The 19240-nt window shown below is 44.4% G+C and overlaps 1 protein-coding gene across 1 annotated transcript; it reads right to left on the bottom strand.

Annotated features, from left to right (window-relative positions):
• Positions 1 to 13117: 13117 nt before the first annotated feature.
• On the bottom strand, positions 13118 to 17928 carry slitrk4 (SLIT and NTRK-like family, member 4). Its single transcript, XM_072595604.1, has 3 exons — positions 17900 to 17928; positions 17071 to 17208; positions 13118 to 15701 (listed from the first exon to the last, which is right to left on the bottom strand). The coding sequence occupies exon 3, from the start codon at positions 15684 to 15686 to the stop codon at positions 13221 to 13223; it is 2466 nt and encodes an 821-aa protein (XP_072451705.1). The 5' UTR covers positions 15687 to 15701; positions 17071 to 17208; positions 17900 to 17928; the 3' UTR covers positions 13118 to 13220.
• Positions 17929 to 19240: the final 1312 nt, after the last annotated feature.

Genomic DNA, 19240 nt, shown 5'->3' with positions numbered 1-19240 from the left:
ATCAGCCCTCCAACAATAGGCATGATGCAAAAAGTCAAGTACGTGTAAGTGAAAAGCTCAGGAATAATATACAATTTTGGGATGTGGGAAGATTGTTAGACCCTAAGATATTATATTAGCTCTTAAATTCTTACAGGATTGAAATCCGTCACTCTTAAACAGAAATGTAACAGTCATGAATTTGGAAATTGCGATCAGAAGGGCTTTAGTGAATTTCTGTTTTAGATACAGTACATCTCATAGATGGTACACTCTGCTGTTACTGTCAGTGGTCGAAGGAGCTGGCACCTGTTGAAAAATATTAGTTAGATATGTTGCCAATCAAGTGGGTCACTTTGCCTGGAAGGTGTTAAGCTTCTTGTGTATTGTTGGAGCTGCACCTGTACAGGCAAGTGGGGATAATACATCACTGGCAGTCTGTCTAGCACCTAAGCTGCTCTTGTAGTCACAATATTTATATGTCTGGTCCAGTTCAATTTATGGGCAATTGTAACCCCAGAATGTTGATATCGGAAGATTCACTGATGGCAATACCACTGAACATCAAGGAGCAATAGTTAGATTCTGTCTTGTTAGATATGCCCATTGCCTGGCATTTGTATGGCATGAAGGTTACTTGGCATTTGTCAGATCAAACTACTTCAGTGTCTTTCAAGATTGTGAGGTTCCCCGCCTCAGCTATCCTCCAAGGTTCCCATTTGCATTCCGGATTCCCACCATACTCTGGATGAAAAAGCTTTTCCTCAATTCCCCTTTAAACATCTTGCCTTTCACTTTATAATGATGCACTGATGTTATTGGTCTTCAAACAAAAGTCACTGGCTGTCTAAATAACTCACAATGAGAAGAGGGTCAATTATATCCTTCTGTGGGCTGGAGGCAAGGCATCCCACTTACTTAACAGCTAAGGGCTGAAACTCAGACAAAATTTTGAAAGATCCGGTATCCACCTCCATCAATGCATTGGATTAATTGATATGAAATAAAGGCCTCAGTCAGGAGTTAGATGAGCTTACTGAAAACTTTGCAGCAAGACTGAGAAATGCAGACATTAAGGACACAGATGAAAGGCTAATACATCAATTGATTCAGAGTTCTGCAGACTCCAAAGTACAGAAAACGCTAATCGGAAATGACAAGTTCACAATTTCTTGGGCTGTACACACTGCCAGAGCACATGAAGCCAGAAGCAGATGGAGTAGCTGACTCGCCAAACAGCTAGCCTTCAGCATAGCCAAGTCCAAGGCAGCAGGCATGATGCATTCAAACAACAAGATGAATATGTACTAAAGCAAGAGAAAGATTTGCAGAAGCTCCAGACGGTCACGTGAATTTACAGCCAGCCAGAAATGGAAACAGTCTGCAGAACATGTCAAAGGGATTTTGAAACAGAATATGTAGTAAGGAGGAAGTTGGTTGCAGATGAGTTATTGAAGCAACAGAACAAATGGGTAGAAAGTAACTCATACAACCAGAGGATACAAGATGGTGCCCACATCATAAATCTGAAGAAGATTGATCCTGGAGCATGGAGTAACATGATCCCTGCTCAGAGGACCCTCCAGAAAATTTGGAAGATAGTAATGATCCGAATAAAGATGGTCTGAAGGTGAACACTGCCATGCTAACAGCGGAGTGAGATTAAACTCTTAGCAGCAGGCCCGATCAGAGGATCACACAAAGGTTAAAGAAGTTAACCTCACACATTCATAGAGATGTACAGCACGGGCACAGACTCTTCGGTCAAACTCGTCCATGCCAATCAGATATCCTAACCTAATCTAGTCCCTTTTGCCAGCATTTGGCCCATGTCTCTCTAAAACTTTCCTATTCATATACCCATCCAGATGCTTTTTAAATGTTGTAATTGTACCAGTCTCCACTACCTCCTCTGGCAGCTCATTTCATACACACACCACCCTCTGCGTGAAGCACTTGTCCCTTAGGTCCCTTTTAAATCTTTCTCCTCTCACCTGAAACCTATGTCCTCTCGTATTGGATTGCAGTACATAGAGAAAAAAGACCTTGTCTATTCACCCTATTCATGCCCCTCATGAATTTATAAACTTCTATAAGGTTTCCCCTTAGCCTCTGACACTCCAGGGAAATAATCCCAGCTTATTCACCCTCTCCCTCCAGCTCAAATCCTCCAACTCTGACAAAATTCTTGTAAATCTTTTCGGAACCCTTTCAAGTTTCACAACATCTTTCAGCTAGCAGGGCAAACACAAGATTACTGAAACAGATGGCTCTGTTATGTTGAGGTTAAGAGTCAGGAAGAGCTGCTGAACACCTCAAAAATGAGGATAATGTGATGTCACCACTGAAAGTTGAAACAAATGCCATTGAAAATCATTGAAAATCTGATCAGACACAAAGAAGGTTAAGTTTCAAATATACCCAGAGTTTTTCAATAAAATTTTGGAATATTTTGTTGCCTCTAAATATTTTATCTGCTTCGGGACCTCTGAGGTCCATCCAGAACTCCTATTTGTCCGACACCAGAACTGGAAGACCAGAAAAAGGTCAACGACACCAGAAATATCACTATCCAGTGAAACAACAAGTGAAAGAATTCTTCCCCCAACACCAGGAACAACATCATCTGCGCTGCATGCCAACACCCCATTGAGGACAACAAATCATTAAGATGGGGGAATATATCTTACCATCTAATAATTACCATGAATAATATTTTTAGAGATGATTACACATGAAAGATTCCAAATAGGTGAGTCAGATTATTTATGAGAAAGAAAGAAATCAATTGATAATCTTCTTTAGTTTGGAGAAGTTAATGACTGGAGCAGTTAATGTGTGAGTGACATCGGGTTTTAAAACAAAGAGGTATTTGTGGCATTTTTGGTAAAGAACTAGGAACTAATCATTACAAAACCAACTGTATCTGCAAATAGGGAGTTAAGGGAGCTCCTCAATAGTGTAATGGTTGGTATCCCCGCCTGTCACATGGGAAACTGTGGTTACAATTTCCCTTCCCATGTGATTAAGGATGCAAATTCCTCCACCTCCGCCGTATCTGCTCCCAGGAGGACCAATTCCACCACAGAACACACCAGATGGCCTCCTTCTTTAGAGATCGCAATTTCCCTTCTCACGTGGTTAAAGATGCCCTCCAACACATCTCGTCTACATCCTGCACCTCCGCCCTCAGACCCCACTCCTCCAACCGTAACAAGGGCAGAATGCCCCTGGTGCTCGCCTTCCACCCTACCAACCTTCGCATAAACCAAATCATCTGCCGACATTTCCGCCACCTCCAGGGATATATTTCCCTCCCCACCCCTTTCCGCCTTCCGCAAAGACCATTCCCTCCGTGACTACCTGGTCAGGTCCACGCCCCCCTACAACCCACCCTCCCATCCTGGCACCTTCCCCTGCCACCGCAGGAACTGGAAAACCTGTGCCCACACCTCCTCCCGCACCTCCATCCAAGGCCCTAAAGGAGCCTTCCACATCCATGAAAGTTTTACCTGCACATCCACTAATATCATTTATTGTATCCGTTGCTCTCCTCTACATTAGGGAGACTGGGCGCCTCCTAGCAGAACGCTTTAGGGAACATCTCCGGGACACCCGCACCAATCAACCACACCGCCCTGTGGCCCAACATTTCAACTCCCCCTACCACTCTGCCGAGGACATGGAGGTCCTGGGCCTCCTTCACCGCCGCTCCCTCACCACCAGACGCCTGGAAGAAGAACCTTCATCCCCTCCCCCCCTCACCTATTGTACTCTATGCTACTTTCTCCCCACCCCCACCCTCCTCTAGCTTATCTCTCCACGCTTCAGGCTCTCTGCCTTTATTCCTGATGAAAGGCTTTTGCCCGAAACGCGATTTTACTGCTCCTGGGATGCTGCCTGAACTGCTGTGCTCTTCCAGCACCACTAATCTAGAATGTATGTGCAAATGTTCTGAGGGACCATATAAATGACTGTGATGAAGGTTATGTGTATAGATTGGCTAAACTCATCTGTCAACTAGACAGCATAGTAAATTAGATAAAAGAAAATGAGTTCTAATCCTTCCAAGATTAAAATTAGGTTTTCCTGCATCTAAGAGCCAAAAAAACAAATCAGCACATATATCACAGATAGCTTAACACCTCTGTCAAACCTCCTCCATCTTCTCTCCAGAAAGAACCATCCCAGCTTCTCAAATCTGTCCACTGAACTGAAGTCCCTCATTTCTGGAACTGTTCTTGCAAATCTTTACCTTTTCAAACGTCTTCACAAACTCGCTAAATTAACATTCCCAGGATTGCTCAAAATGCTCGATTTGAGGCCAGACCAGTGTTTTATAAAGGTTTATCACAACTATTTCTCTCTGCCCTGAGTTATAAAGACTCGGATTCCATTTGTTTCAGTAAATACTTTCTCAGCCTTCTCTGCTGCATTCAACAATTTGTGTAGATAAACCCCTGGATTTCTCTACTTCAGGATCCACTTTCCAACTGGAGCATTTAGTTCATCTTTGCTTTCCTTGACCTTCTGACAAAAAATGCATCCTTTCACACAGCTCTGCATTAAGATGCATCTACCATTTTCCCACCCATTCTATCAGAATATCTTTGTCTTCATGCGGTCTCACACCATCACTGCTACAGTTCACTATATTTCAGAATTTTTGTCATGCGAAAATTCAGAAATTCTACTCTGCATACTTGAGCATAAGTTATGAATAGCAATGGTGCTAATAATGAATCCTGGAGGACCTATTGGATATCTTCCTCTAGCTGGAAAACTAATTGGTCACTCACCCATGCTCTTTTTTTCTGTTGTTCAACCATTTTCTTGCCCATATTGCCTCTGTCATTTTTATTCTATTTACATGGTACTTGCCAAATGCCTTTTGGAAGTCTACATACATTATCAACCTATTAGCGTCTTTTTTCTGAATAATGCACTGAAGTCATGATTGCAAATGAAAGATATGTGGTCAACTTCGACCTTGCAACTAATAATGATTTAGGTTTTGGACGCCAATATCTTTGGCAGGTTGTGTGGGGTGGGAGACAGAAGGGTACACTTTTGAGTTGGTAATTCAGTGAGGAGTTACTGATTTCTCTCTATATCATTCATCAATTTCAGCTTCATTGCAGAATGACCTTTGCTGAGCAGCTGAAGTCAATGAATAAATATACCCTTAAAGTTCATGGTCTGACTGGTATAGTTAAAGGTCAATGCACAACTTTTTGCAAGATCCCAACTAAGATCCTGAGTCGACTTGACAATGTGGATATGAAGAGGATGTTTCGATTTTTGGGAAAATCTAGAAATCAGGGTTCATGTTAAAAATTGCCCACATAAGGCAGAGATGTGGAGACAATATTCGCATACAGAGTCATGTTTCTTTCCAATTTTGTTCTTTAAAAAGTGAAGAAAACAGAGTATTTAAATATTTTTAAGACCGGAACAGATCAATTACTAATGGGCAAGGCAGGGAGAGATGAAACGTTATCAGAGGTAGGTAAGAATATGGAGTTGATGTTATAGTCAGATCAGTCAAAATCTGAGTAAATGGCAAAGCAAGGTTGTGGGGATGATTGGTCAGCCTGCTCCAGACTAATATGTTCACATGTTAATAAGCCTTCAAGGCAATCGATACGTAACTTTTCATTACAACTGGGAAGAGACCTTTGTGAACCCATGCAATGAAAGTGCAAGTACACAAAACGCCTTTAACAAACACAATAAATGTGAGAGAAACTCAGCAAGACTGGTAGCATGTGTGGGGAGAGAAGCAGAATTGACATTTTAAGTTCATGTCATGTGAAAATCCAGAAAATTGGGTATGACCTTCTTTCAGCACTGAAGGATGTTGGAATGTTTCCTATTTCTTTCAGTTCTGAGGAAGAGCCATACGAGAAGTTTACTCTGTTTCTCTCTCCATAGATGCTGCCAGACCTGCTGAGTTTCTCTAGCATTCTCGGGTTTTTTTTTAGATTTCCAGAATCTGCAATATTTTGCTTTTATAACACAAAGTGTCTTTGTTCATTTGCAGAGAGTCATTGTCAACAGCGTAACTTTAATTTGCTGGCTACAAACATATTCCTATACAAAAGGCCACAGGATTCTGTAGTCTCTCTCCATTTAAATAGTGTTCTGCTTTTCTATTCTTCCTGCCAAAGTGGACAAACACACATTTACCCACATATCTGCCAAATATTTGCCAGTTCCCTTAACAAAGTTACATCCCTTTTCAGAGTCTTTGTGCCGTTACAACTTGTTTTCTGCCGATCTTTATATCACAGTAAAGCTGACCACAATACATTCAATACCTTCATCCAAATCATTAATACGAATCCTAAATAATTGTGGCTCTAGGAGGATCCCTGTAGCACTCCACAATTCACAGTTCACCAAGCTACAAATTGCCCATTATCCCAGCTCTCTATTTCCTATTCATTAGCCAATTGTCTGTCTGTTACCCTCAGCATCACAAGCTTTTTTTTATCTCGTGTAGCAACCTTTTTATGTAGCAGCTTATCAAATGGCTTCAAATGAAGAAAGGTAATTCAGAAAGTTACCTTTTCCTCTGTCATTTTTCCTTTTTTTAATCTGCCAACCTTCAGAGAAAAAGCAAGATGATAATTTCTCCTTTTATTTTGTAATGCACAATGAACCACTTCTATGCTGGAATTTTAATTCCGTGCACATGCTCAGCTTTGCAAACTATTAATCAAGGAAAGGCTGCTTGCTAACATCAGTCGGGGAAGCTATCCATTTGTAAATTTGAGTCCAATTTAATTTTGCTCCAGGAATGCAAGGGCATCAAAATGCTATGTGTGCACTTTCAAAAGCTAAATCTGCAGGCAAGGTGGACACACAATTTGCAGTTTCACTTCCGAACTGAATTTCTGAGTGACACTGCCAATTCTTTCTGGGTACACATCAGAAATGTAGAACCATCCATATAATAACTCTCTGAGAAACTCTGTTCCAATGTTTTGTCTGACGTAAAACTACAGAAAGATTTGCATTTTATACAATTAAGACTGGAACAGATCAATTCCTAATGGGCAAGGCAGGGAGAGATGAAAGGTTATCATAAGAATAAGTGGATGAGATAGTCAACCAACCTAACAACTTAATGTGAGAAAATAATTCCTCTGGCCTTTCAGCATCTATGGAGGGAGAAACTGAGTTAGTGTTTCGAGCCCAGTCTGACTATACTGCTCTGAAGAAGTCACTGAATTCAAAATGTTAGATCTATTTCTCTCTCCACAGGTGCTTTCAGACCTGCTGAATATCTGTCTTTATTTCAGATCTCCAGCATCCAACATATTTAGAGTTTAAATAATTCTCCTGTACTGCGTTGAGCATGTCATGTCCAAGCCTAAGTTGAAGACATCAGTAAGGAACTCAAAACTGACGCAGCATTTTAAGCCCAACCTATCTCCAATCAACTAAAAATACTAAATGGCAGATGTTACAATGATTAAACAAGTGCTGGCAGATGTAAGGTCATAATTTACTCTTGGACTTCAATGATACTCGATGTCATTTATGACATAATCAAAGCTTTTGCTTCCAGCACTACCACCCATCTATTACATTAGATCTAAGCATATCCATTGACATTATTTATAGTATGTTAGAGGACATATTTTCATTCAATACAAATTTCCTTGCTTGAAATTTTGTTGCATCAGTTGTCAGTATGCTAAAGAATGACAGATTAAGAAAATTCATTAGAAGAAACTAGTCCAGTAGCTACTAACATAAGTGAAGAGCGAGGACTGACTTAATCATAGCAGTTGAGGATAATATTAGTATTGCTGAAGGAAGGTATAATCTTGTAGAACTGACTAATCGATACTGCTCCTTTCTCTCCCGCTCTTTCCCCATAGCCCTGCAAATCTTCATTCTCTTCTTTTCATGCATTCCAGATCCCAGCAACTCATTAAGTAAACAGAAACTTCTTATCTCCCATCTGATTCTATTCTGACTTCTCTTAAGTCTATACCTCATTATTGATCCACCTGGCAATGAAACATCTTCTCTCTAATCTCTGCTTGCAAAATTGGTAATCCTGTCAAAAGCATGTGTAGGTGAATATCTTAATGTTCAGCACAACCACAGCATTTCTGCTAATTGAAAGCATGCAATATAGCAAAGGCCAGTTTTCATCCCTTTCATCCAAAATTAAGAAAGGACAGTGTTGCTGATATGATAATCAATCAACAAGGAATGCACTCCCTGCTCACTCTGTTATTTTGATTTGAAATTGGAATATTTTAATTACAAACCAAGTCTCTCTCATCAACTAAAGCAAATAAGTAGTGGATGTTATAAAATATATCATAAAGTAGCCTTAAAATTCTATTCTTACACCTCAAATAAAAGCCAGATTGTTTTTATTCTGTTACTGCCAGCCACTTATTGTCATTGTTGGATATTGAGAATCTCCCTGGGCCTGCTGACAGCTGGTTAGAAAACAGACCAGTTTTTGCATATATTATGAGGTTTGGATCCATTAGAGTAAATTTCCTGTATATCATGTATAAGCTCAAATCCCCTGGTCATTTTCCATTCTGCATTACAGGCAGATAGTAAGATAATGAATGGGATGCCTACGGATTTTCCTTCTTTTATTTTTTCACGGGATGTGGATATCCTGGTGAGGTTTGTTTCCCATCTCTAAATGGCCTTGAAATTAGCAATTCAGAAGGCAGTTAAGTGTGAACCACATGATTGGGTCAGGAGTCATGATGTAGTGTGTACCAGGCCTACCTCCCCAATGGACATTAATGAACCAAGTAGGTTTTCAACTAACTCTAGTCATTTTGGCCACAAATATCACTCAGCCCAATTCTACAACTCCAGATTTGTTAACTAAATTCAAATTCCACCAGATTCCACAATGGTACGTGAATGCATACCACCTAAGCATTAGCCTGAGCTCCTGGATTACTAATCTGAGTGACATTAGCACAACAGCAGCAAGTCTTCTATGTGAAGAATATTCTTTCTCACTCTGTCTGTGAAATACATGCACCTAGTGTTTTTGAATGGTTAAAGTTGACCTGCCTTGCTATCTGACTGGTAGAAACATTTAACCTGTACACTTTTTGGCTATAAACCAGACAACAGCCAGCAACAGGCTTTCCAATTCCAGAGACAACTCTTACCACCCTTAATCCTCTGGCATGCTTCTAGACTTCAAACCTAACAGATAACTGCTTAGCTTTCTAAGTATTCACAGGTCCCAAAAATCACTGCCAACCTTTCCAAGTGATAGTTCAAACTGCCATGGATATTGATTTGCCAAACTGCACTGGTGTGAGAGTTGTCAATGCCAGTTTCTACTATTATGGCATCTATAATATAGTAAAACAGCACTTTACATGAGCAGAATTAAACACTGAGCCACTGCAGATACACACAAAGCAGAAATGACAAGAATGTAGAGTTGCCAGGGAATTGAAATTTAAAATTGAGACATTGTGGGGCAATTTAGGCCACTGAGCACAGGACATGTGACAAAGGGATTTGTTCTTATGATAAATGAGGACCTGCATTTGGAAATTAATTTTGACCAGTAACAGCAAGTGATGAATGGGGCCCACAGGAGAAGTCAGCCTCATACATGTCACAGGTCATGGACTCAACTCTACACCTTATCAGAAAACCCTAAGCATGCCCTTTGAAAATGCTGTAGAGTATAAGAATTCATCCTTCATTTGTTTTTACTAAATTCACATTAAGTACATAGAAACATGAGGATGTTATTCAACCCCTCGGCCCTGTTTCACCATCAATTACATCATAGCTGACACGAATTTTGATTGTACCTGAACAGCTGGAAACAAATCACTTAAAACAAGCAAAAATCTGTTCATGTCAGTCATGAAAAATCCATCAAGCCCCACCCACAACAGCTTTTATTGTATTGAGAGCATTTGCACTTGTACCACCACCTGTGTGAAACAGCAGTTCCTACTATCATGCCTAAACACTCTTATTCTAATTTGAAAGTTAATTCATGCCCCTTGTTCTGACTCCTCACCTCTTCAGTCAGAGAATCATTGAATCAGAATCACAGAATTATTATGGCATAGAAGGAGACCACTTGGCCACTACACTGATTCTAAGACCGAGTGGCAATCTCCTGCTTTATCTTCATACCCTGCACACCATTTCTCCTGAAATAACCATCTAATGGCCCTCATTGAACCTGCCTCCATCACAGTTCCACATTCCACAGCCTAACTACTCGCTGTTGAAAAATACATTTTTTTTTCACATCACCTGTTCTTTATTTGCACATCATTTAAAATCTATGTCCACATATTCTTGTTTCTTTTACGAGTGGGAACATCTTCTCCCTATCTACTCTCTCCACCCACTCATAATTTTGAAAACCTGTATCAAATTTCCTCTCAGCATCCTCTCCAAGGAGAACAGTCCCAAATCCTTCAATCTATCCTTATCACTGAAATTTGTCAGTGATGGTGAATCACTTCGGCACTCTCTTCAATGCATTTGAATCTTTCGTAAAATGTGGTGCCCATAACTGTACGCAATACACCAGCTCAGGTGCAAGTTCAATATCGCCTCCTTGCTTGTGTCTGCTGCGCTCCATTAATAAAAAAGAGGACACCGTATGCTTTATTAACCACTCTCTCCACTTATCCTGCTACCTTCGATGATGTGTGCACATATATACCCAGGTCACTCTGCTCCTGCACCACTTTTCGGACTGTATCCTCTATTTCATATTATCTTTCAATGTTCTTCTGACCAAAGTGCATTACCTTACACTTCTCTGCATTTTAAATTCATAGTTAAAAATCACACAACACTAGGTTCGAGTCCAACAGGTTTATTTGGAAGTATTAGATTTCAAAGTGCTGTTCCTTCATCAGGTAACTAGTGGTTTGTTCAATGCATTGTTTTAATTGCATAACACTATGATCTTCTGCTAAATTCTGTGTCGTATGATCCTGCCCACTGGTTACCTAATGAAGGAGCAGTGCTCTGGAAGCTAATACTTCCAAACAATCCTGTGGACTATAACCTGGTGTTGCATGATTTTTAACTTTGTCCACGCCAGTCCAAAACTGATGCCTCCACATCACTGAAACTTCATAGACCCCTGGCAGAGTGGAAGTAGGGGTTGGCACATCAAGTCCACAACGATCCTCTGAAGAGCATCCTATCCAGATCCATGCCCCTACACTGTCCCTGTAACCCCACACTTTCCATGGCCAAACTACCTAGCTTGCACATCCCCTGGACACTTTGGACAACTTAGCTTGGCCAATTCATCGAATCTGCACATCTTTGAACTGTGGGAGAAAACCAGAGCACAACATGGAGAATGTGCATACTTCAGGCAGACAGTCACCTGAGGCTGGAATTGAACCCAGGTACTTGGTGCTGTGAGGCAGCAGTGCTAACCACTGAGTCACGCCTTCTCTGCTACCTGTCTGCCCATTCCACTAACTTGCCAATGTTTTCTCTGAGTTCCATACAATCCTCCTCACCATTTGTAACCCTTCCAAATTTAGTGTCAACTATACAATTCTACTCAAGAGGAAATAGTTACTCTCAACTTATTATATCAGTTCATTTAATCATCCAAAACATCTCAATTAGATGAAAAGGCATGGGGCTGACAGATTAACTTTGCTTTCCTGTCTTCACAGGGAGTGTTATCTAGTCCAGACTGCTTTTGATCAGATTTCCAGCATCCACAGCACTTCCCTTTCAACATGTTTTCTTACAGTAGCGTAAGAATTCAAAACATAAAGTTAAATTCCTATTTTTTTTTCAGATTGCAGTCTGCAGGATTGAACATAAATTCCTTTGAATTGCAATAGATGACCAATTGTTTTTTTACAGGCATGGCCCCCTTTCTGATTATCTTTCCCATTGCTCCATGTTCCAACAAAGTGGTGCTTTAAAAAGGAATGCTGTAAAATCTGTCAGAACCTACACATTAATCTCAAATGCTCAGTAGAAAAAGAAATATGAAATGAGTGGATAGATAACGAAGCTGGGTTTGAGGCTTCTAAAATAATGCATTAATATTAAACACAGTTCACTGTGAATTAAATATGAAAATACAAAACACACCAAATGATCAATAAATATGTTAGCAAGTAAACATTTTGGTAACTGGAGTAAACATATGAATATATATTTGCCAATCTTTAACTCAAAGTATTTTAAATGCTGCAGTGAGATCAAGTAATGGCTATGACGATATTTAACAAGCTTACACAGTAAGCAATCTTATATCCTGGGGTGGGAACATACAATCTTGACTATGTACCTTGGATTCATTTACTGAAACATTAAAAAGTCAAAATCTAATGTTTTTAAAGCTGTCTTATAGGAAACAAGAGGAAAAAAAATGATTTTTTTTTACCAGAATGGTCACAGTTCTCCACTGGCTGTAAGTCTCATTGACCCTGACAACCTGAGTACAATGAGATAGGCAAAATTCTTTTTGCTTTTCCCAATTCTCCCTACGGGGTATTCTCTGGGACTACAGTTTTGGTAATTTATCATAAGGAATAATAATTTAAGCAAAAGTCACCTTGGACACTGAGTTGACATCTCTCTGTCCCATGCTATCCCAACCCCCTTCCAGTCCAAGTCCCATTTAGAAACTGCACAAGTCCATCATGCAAAAAAAGTTAGAAAGTTGCATCAAATGTATCAGAACACTGGCTGTTTCAGGCGAATGCACAGAAAAGCAAATGGAGGGGGGAGGGGGGGGGGTGGAGGTGGAGAAGATTTTGGGGAAGGGCGAGGAGGAGGTTTTAGCACAGTAACAAAGGACAACCTATCGCACCTTGTGAATATCTTAAAAAGACCAGAGCAGAGCCTTTTCGACAGTGGGACACTTTGGAACTGAGTCACGGAATACAATTTTCTTTTAAAAAAAGGAATCCTGTTACCATTGATTGTGTTGTTCGTCCGCAGTTGGACTTTCCCAGTGCTTGGCATGTTGGGAGTCTGTGATTTTTTTTGTTTATTTTTCAAACGTATTGAAAATCCTGCAGTTTATAAAAGTCTCTGAGGAGCACGTTGCGTCGTTGCGATGGGGGGGTGGGAGGGGGGAGAAGAGAAGGAATCGCTCCAGGCTCCGGTCAATATCTGCAATTGAAATAAATGAAAGGCACTTTTTCATATATTATATATATATATATTTCTTTTTTAAAAAAGAACACCCATTTGCAGCTGTCCTACAACTGACTCAAAGCTGTTTGTTCCTCCAGAACTTGCAAGTAATCTGGGGTCCCGTGGAGTTTGGCTTTCAGCTCCGAATACTCGCCCTTGCGCTGTTCCATCAGCATTTTGGAATGACCGGAGCCCAGCAGAGACTTCCTCAGTTTTTTGCCCTCGCCCTGTTTCTCGGGCTGCTGCAACTCGAAGCCGCCGAAGCCGATGCTGTTGACCTCCTGTTTGCCCTCGACCAGATTGCGGTAGAGCTGGTGGGGATCTCTGCTGGGGATCAACTCGTCCAACTCGTCGATGGTGCTCAGCCGCTTCTTGTCCTTGTCACTGACGTTCCTGAGGAAGATGGTCTGGCCCTGGGGGTCGGCGAACGGGCTGCCTTGCTCGGGGTAAGTCTTCCTGAGCTGCTCGATGGTCTGCGGCATGAACTTGCCAGCGGTGCCCGGCTGGGAGCCCTCTCCCCGGGCGGCTGGCTGCTCCCCTTCCTTGAGTTGAAGCTGCATGGAGGTGCACTCCTGGCTCGCCATCCCTTCGTGCTTGGCTGCTCCTTTCTTGTGCCTCTGCAAGACGAACACCAGGAGGCAGAACGCCACGAACACCGTGAGGATTAACACCACCAGGATACTGAGGATGAGGATGGAGAGGGGGACAGGACCCCCAGTGCTGGCTTTGCTCAGGTTCAGAGGGGGCACTTCAGGAGCGAGACTGGCTTCAGGGCTCGGGCTGACTGCCCCGGCTTTGGTCAGGAGCCTGGGACACAACACCTCGCTCCTCAGCTCCCTCAGCTCCAGGCCGGCAAACTCGACCGGGGTCTCGCACCTCAGGTCCTTCACTGTGGTGGCGCCGCTCAGCTTCTCCACCCACAGCTTCAGGGCCACCAGGTCGCAGGTGCAGTCCCAGGGGTTCCCCTCCAGGTCGATTTGGCTCAAGGACCTGAGCTGGTCCAGCACGCCGCTGACCGGCAAGTACATGAAGTGGTTGTTCCTCAGGTTGAGCCGGGCCAGGGGCACCACCGAGAAGGCATAGGCCGGCAGCCCTTTCAGCAGGTTGTTGTTGAGATAGAGCAGCTGCAGGTTGCCCAGGGGGTCGAAGGTCCCCGCCAGGACTTCCTGGATGAGGTTGAACTCCAGGTAAAGGTACTGCAGGTTGTGCAGCCCCAGGAACATGTCCTGGCAGAGTCTCTCAATCTGGTTGCCGTTCAGGAACAGCCTCCGTAGGTTGGTCAGGTTACCCAGGACCCCCCTCTGGATGGCGGAGATCTTGTTGTTGCCCAGATCCAGGAGATCCAAGCCCTCGTAACCCCGGAACTCCGAGCTCTCCATCTCCCTGATGTGGTTGCCGCTGAGCAGCAGCTTGCTGGCACTGGGCGGAGTGGGCAGCAGCTCCCTGACACTCTCAATCCCTCTCCCTTGACAGTTGACACTCAGCGCCAGGTCTGACGGGTCGCTTTGGCACTCGCACCGGGCCGGGCACTGGAGCAGAGGCGGGGCTCGGGTTTGGAAAGAGGCGATTTGGCTGTAGGTGCGGTTGCTGGAGAGGAATTTGCCCGAGACGATCCCGGACTGGGACCTCCTGGGGGGCGAGCCGGTGGGGGCCCTGGGGGCAAGTTGGGGCCGGCGGGTCACTCGGGGGCTCAGCTGGAAAGGTGGGGGCTGGCTGGGGTCCGGGAGACCCTCTGCTTCCTCGGGACACAGCTCCCGTTGGGTCATCTCCTTCAGCCGCCTACCATTGAGCTGCGCTGGGGTCTCACAGGCCGGATCCCCAATGTAAAGATGGTAAGGCATGTTCTCCAACCAGCTAGCCAGTGCCAAGAGCTGGCACGAACAATTCCAGGGGTTGTCCTCCAGCTGAAACTGCACAATCCTGCCTATATGTTCCAGCACGCCGATGTAAGGGATGTTCTGCAGTCTATTACCCCTCAGGTCCAGGTGGGTGAGGGAGGCGAAGCGGAAGATATTGTCTGGCAGCGATGAGATCAGGTTGTCATTGAGGATCAGCACCTTGAGACGGTGCATCTTGTTGAAGGTGCCCTTCTCAATGACCCTGATGAGGTTATAGTCGGCCTGGAGATACTCCAGGTTCTCCAACCCTAGGAACATGTCAGCCCGCAGGAGCTGTAACTCATTGTTGTTCAGGTGTAGCTGTTTGAGGTGAGTCAGACCCCGGAACGCTCCCGCCTGGATCTCCTGCAGTTTGTTATTGCCGAGCTGTAGCGAGATGGCGTTGGTGAAGTTGGTGAAGCTGTGTGGGTACAGGGTGCCCAATCGGTTGTTCTGCAAGTTGAGGTGGTACATGCTGGCAGTCGGGGGTCGGAGCTGGCTCGGTCTGTACAAGCTGATGTCTTTGTCACAGGAAATATACAAAATGTGTTCGACTGCCGCACACGAACACACCGAGCAGATCGCCTTGGTATCCGGCCCGGAGGATGGAGAGGTGCCCAGCACTGAGAGAGCCAACCAGACCAGGAGGAACATCTTGGTACCATCCACCTGGGGGAGGGAGAGAGGGGGCAGAATAGTGGCAATCTTTAGTGATGTGCATAAGACAGAGAGAGAGAGAGAAAAGAGGAGGGAATTGTAAAGATACAGCAAGAGGGAGTGGGGGGAGGGTGGAGCAGCAGAGATGAGGAAGAGAGGAGTGTTGAAGAGTGGGAGAGAGATAGAGTGAGGGGAAGGAGTGTTGGAGTGGGAGAGAGAGGGGGAAGGAGTGTTGGAGTGGGAGAGAGATAGAGTGAGGGGGAGAGAGAGGAGGAAGGAGTGTTGGAGTGGGAGAGAGTGCGGGAGAGGGGGAAGGGGGTGTTAAAGAGTGGGAGAGAGAGTGGGGTAGAACGAGAGAGGGGAAGGTGAGGTGTTGGAATGGGAAAGAGGAAGAAAGGGGGTGTTAAAGACAGAATGGGAGAGAAAGAGGGGAAGGGTTGTTTGTGTGAGAGGGAGCGATAGGAAGAGGGCAAGTGGGGAGTGTTCAAAAGTGGGAGAAGGAGAACGAGGGTGAAGGGGAGTATTTAAAGAGTGGGGGAACGGGAGACGGGGAAACAGAGAGGGGAAGGAGGAAGCTTTTAAGAATTGAAGAGAGAGGGAGTGCGGGGAACGAAAGGGGAAGGGGGGAGTGTTGAAGAGAGAGAGAGGGAGAGAAAAACAGTGGAATGGAAATGGGTTGGGGGGGGGGGAGGGGGGGAGCAATGCAGAGTGACCGGAATAAAGAGCAAGGCAAGAGACGAAGGCTATAGTTGTCCAAACCCGGAATGAGTGTGAACGGTCAGCAAACGCGAATGAAAGGTCTGCTTGGGTGGGAGTGCGGTGAGAGAGATCCCAGCGACCAAGGCTGCAAGAGTCATCGAGTCACAGAGATGTACAGCGCCCGGGTTCCTGCCCGAGAACAGCATCCTCAAAGTTCCGTTACCTTCTCTCCCTGTCCCTCTGAGCAGCCGAGTTTCTAAAACAAGCGCATCGGCGGCATCAAAGCTGGACCGTGCAATGCAGCGATACCATCTCAGACCCAGGGGGGCTGAAATGATGGCCAGCAGCAGCGAGCGGCCGGACTCTGCTCACACCCAGCGAAGGGTTAATCCCAAGGCTGACACCAGAACATCCTCTGGGCTCTGCCTTCTCAACTGGATATTATTTTGTTTTTCGCCTGAATTCTGCTCCAAGTGAGAGGAATATTCCCAAATGCAAGATCGTTCAAGATCGACTGAGATCATGCATCTGATTCCCAACTGCTAATTAATAATTACTCTTCAAATCTCCCTCCCCCACCCCTCCTTCCCCATCATTTTTCATAATATCTCTAAGCAATCTCTTAACGTGATCAGGAACACATTATCTGTCGCTCTAGTATAACGTTTCTAACTGTACCTACCTGCAAAGTATATGTAGGAACACCGTGAATGTTGGATCTGCAGTTTGCATTTGTCTGATAGGCGCCTTGCTCTTTCCTCCAATGTTCAAAACGTGCCCGCAGTCCACAGCTTAACAACCATCCAAGCTCATCTGATGCCTTAAACGTATAAAGGTTTTTGAAAAGAAAGCTGAATAATTCAAAGGGATGCAGACCAGAGTAACGCTGATTTCTCTCTCACGCACTGTACGTCCAGCATCCAACAGAGAAGAGAGAGAGAGAGAAGGGAGACAGAGAGGGGGGGAAAAAAACACGCCATGAAACAGCATCAATCATTGCATCAATGCTGTCATTTCAGCAGCACATGGTAGAAGGGTCGCCCGGAATTTCCCGTGTGGTCCTGCTCCCCCTACTTGTCTCTACAGGTGCAGAGAGGATCATCATTGAGCGGCACGTTCAACAGGAAGGAAAATGCGGCAGCTTTCCTCTGAAGTTACATCCAGAGCACAGCACAGCTCCCACTCTCCTTCAGCGTCTCACTCTTTTTGCAATATGCCCCATATTTAATTTTCAAGCGGGCTCTCTTGCCCGGTAATATTTATCCTTCGCGCAACCGAGAGAATTTTTGGTCTGTGTCACAATTCTGTCCATGCTTATTCGACCAACACCACCGGCCCCATCTTTGAGTAAATCCAACCCCCCCCCGCCACCCCCTTTTTTTTTGCCTAGTTACCGCTATCTCTTGTCACAAACTGGCGTTCAGACTCCTGCCTGGCTACCCACTTCATTCCCTGCTCCAGGGTAATGCGGTGTGCCACCGGATCGCGAAACAAGCGGTAAATCTGCTCACCCCCGTCACTCCAGAGCAACGAGCAACATAGTCCCATGCGGACATCTGGAGACTTGACTTCCAAAGGCTGCTGTTAAACTCTGCAAGATGTTTGAGAAGCGCCATAGAGACATCTAGTGCCAGGCAAAGATGACTGCAAGTTATATACATAATGTACACATTATGTATACATATGTGTACATACATATATGAAAGCAAATTGCTCTCTGAAAAAAAGATGCCACTAAAGGTGCAGTCGCAATCTTATTCCTCACCAGTCTGGTCAAACAGATTAATTATAACTGAGGGAATTCAGCTGGCTGGGGAAACTGGGAGTTTTTTATTAGCGAGTTTTGAGAAGATTTGTCGCTCAGGTTGAGGTTCTGGATGTAGGTTTGCTCGCTGTGCTGGGAGGTTCATTTCCAGATGTTCTGTCACCATACTAGGTAACATCTTCAGTGGGCCTCCGGGCAAAGGCTTCGTTCAGAGGCTCATTGAAGGTGTTACCTAGTATGGTGACGAAACGTCTGAAAATGAACCTTCCAGCTCAGCGAGCAAACCGACATCCTTTTTTTGTTCTTTCCAGCCCAGCTGGAGGAGAGATTCATCAAAAGTGTTTAAAATGATCAAGGATAAAGGAGATGGTAAGCCACTCACCATCCTGACTTAGGAATATATCACCATCCCTTCACTGTAGCTGGGTCAAAGTCCTGGAATTCCCTCCCTAATGACATTGTTGGTCAACGCACAGCACTTGGGATGGCAACTGCTCAGGAAAGCAGCTCTCCACACCTTCTGAAGGAACAACTAGTGATGGTCAATAAATACTTGGCCAGCCAGTGACACCCACATCTCACTAATGAATAAGCAAATAAAAAGATAATGTTTCTACTTGTGGAGTCAAGGGGACTGGTTTAAGGTCATAGTCAAAAGAGGTGGGGGTGAGGGGTGGAGGGTGGAAGAGATTTCTTTTATTTTAGGTTAGACTCCCTATAGTGTGGAAACAGGCCCTTCAGCCCAACAACGAGTAACCCACCCAAACTCATTTCCCTCTGACTAATGCACCTATCACTATGGGCAATTTAGCATGGCCAATCCACCTGACCTGCACATCGTTGTGACTGTGGGAGGAAACCGGAGCACCCGGAGGAAACCCACACAGACACAGGGAGAATGTACAAACTCCACACAGACAGTCGCCCGAGGCTGGAATTGAACCTGGGACCCTGGTGCTGTGAGGCAGCAGTGCTAACCAATGAGCCATCGTGCTGCCCCAGGCAATATCTTTCTTTTTATAATCCAGAATGTACTGTCTCAAAGGATGGCAGAAACAGATGTAATAACCTTGGACACAAAAACAGC

This window comes from Chiloscyllium punctatum, chromosome 25 (assembly GCF_047496795.1).
Source record: "Chiloscyllium punctatum isolate Juve2018m chromosome 25, sChiPun1.3, whole genome shotgun sequence".
NCBI classification, from domain to species: domain Eukaryota; kingdom Metazoa; phylum Chordata; class Chondrichthyes; order Orectolobiformes; family Hemiscylliidae; genus Chiloscyllium; species Chiloscyllium punctatum.
The sequence above is the reverse complement of the archived record's forward strand: the minus strand, read 5'-3'. Positions and strand labels throughout refer to the sequence as shown.

Coding starts and splice junctions, on each gene's coding strand:
- slitrk4 (XM_072595604.1), bottom strand. CDS start 15,686: ATGTTCCTCCTGGTCTGGTTGGCTCTCTCAGTGCTGGGCACCTCTCCA.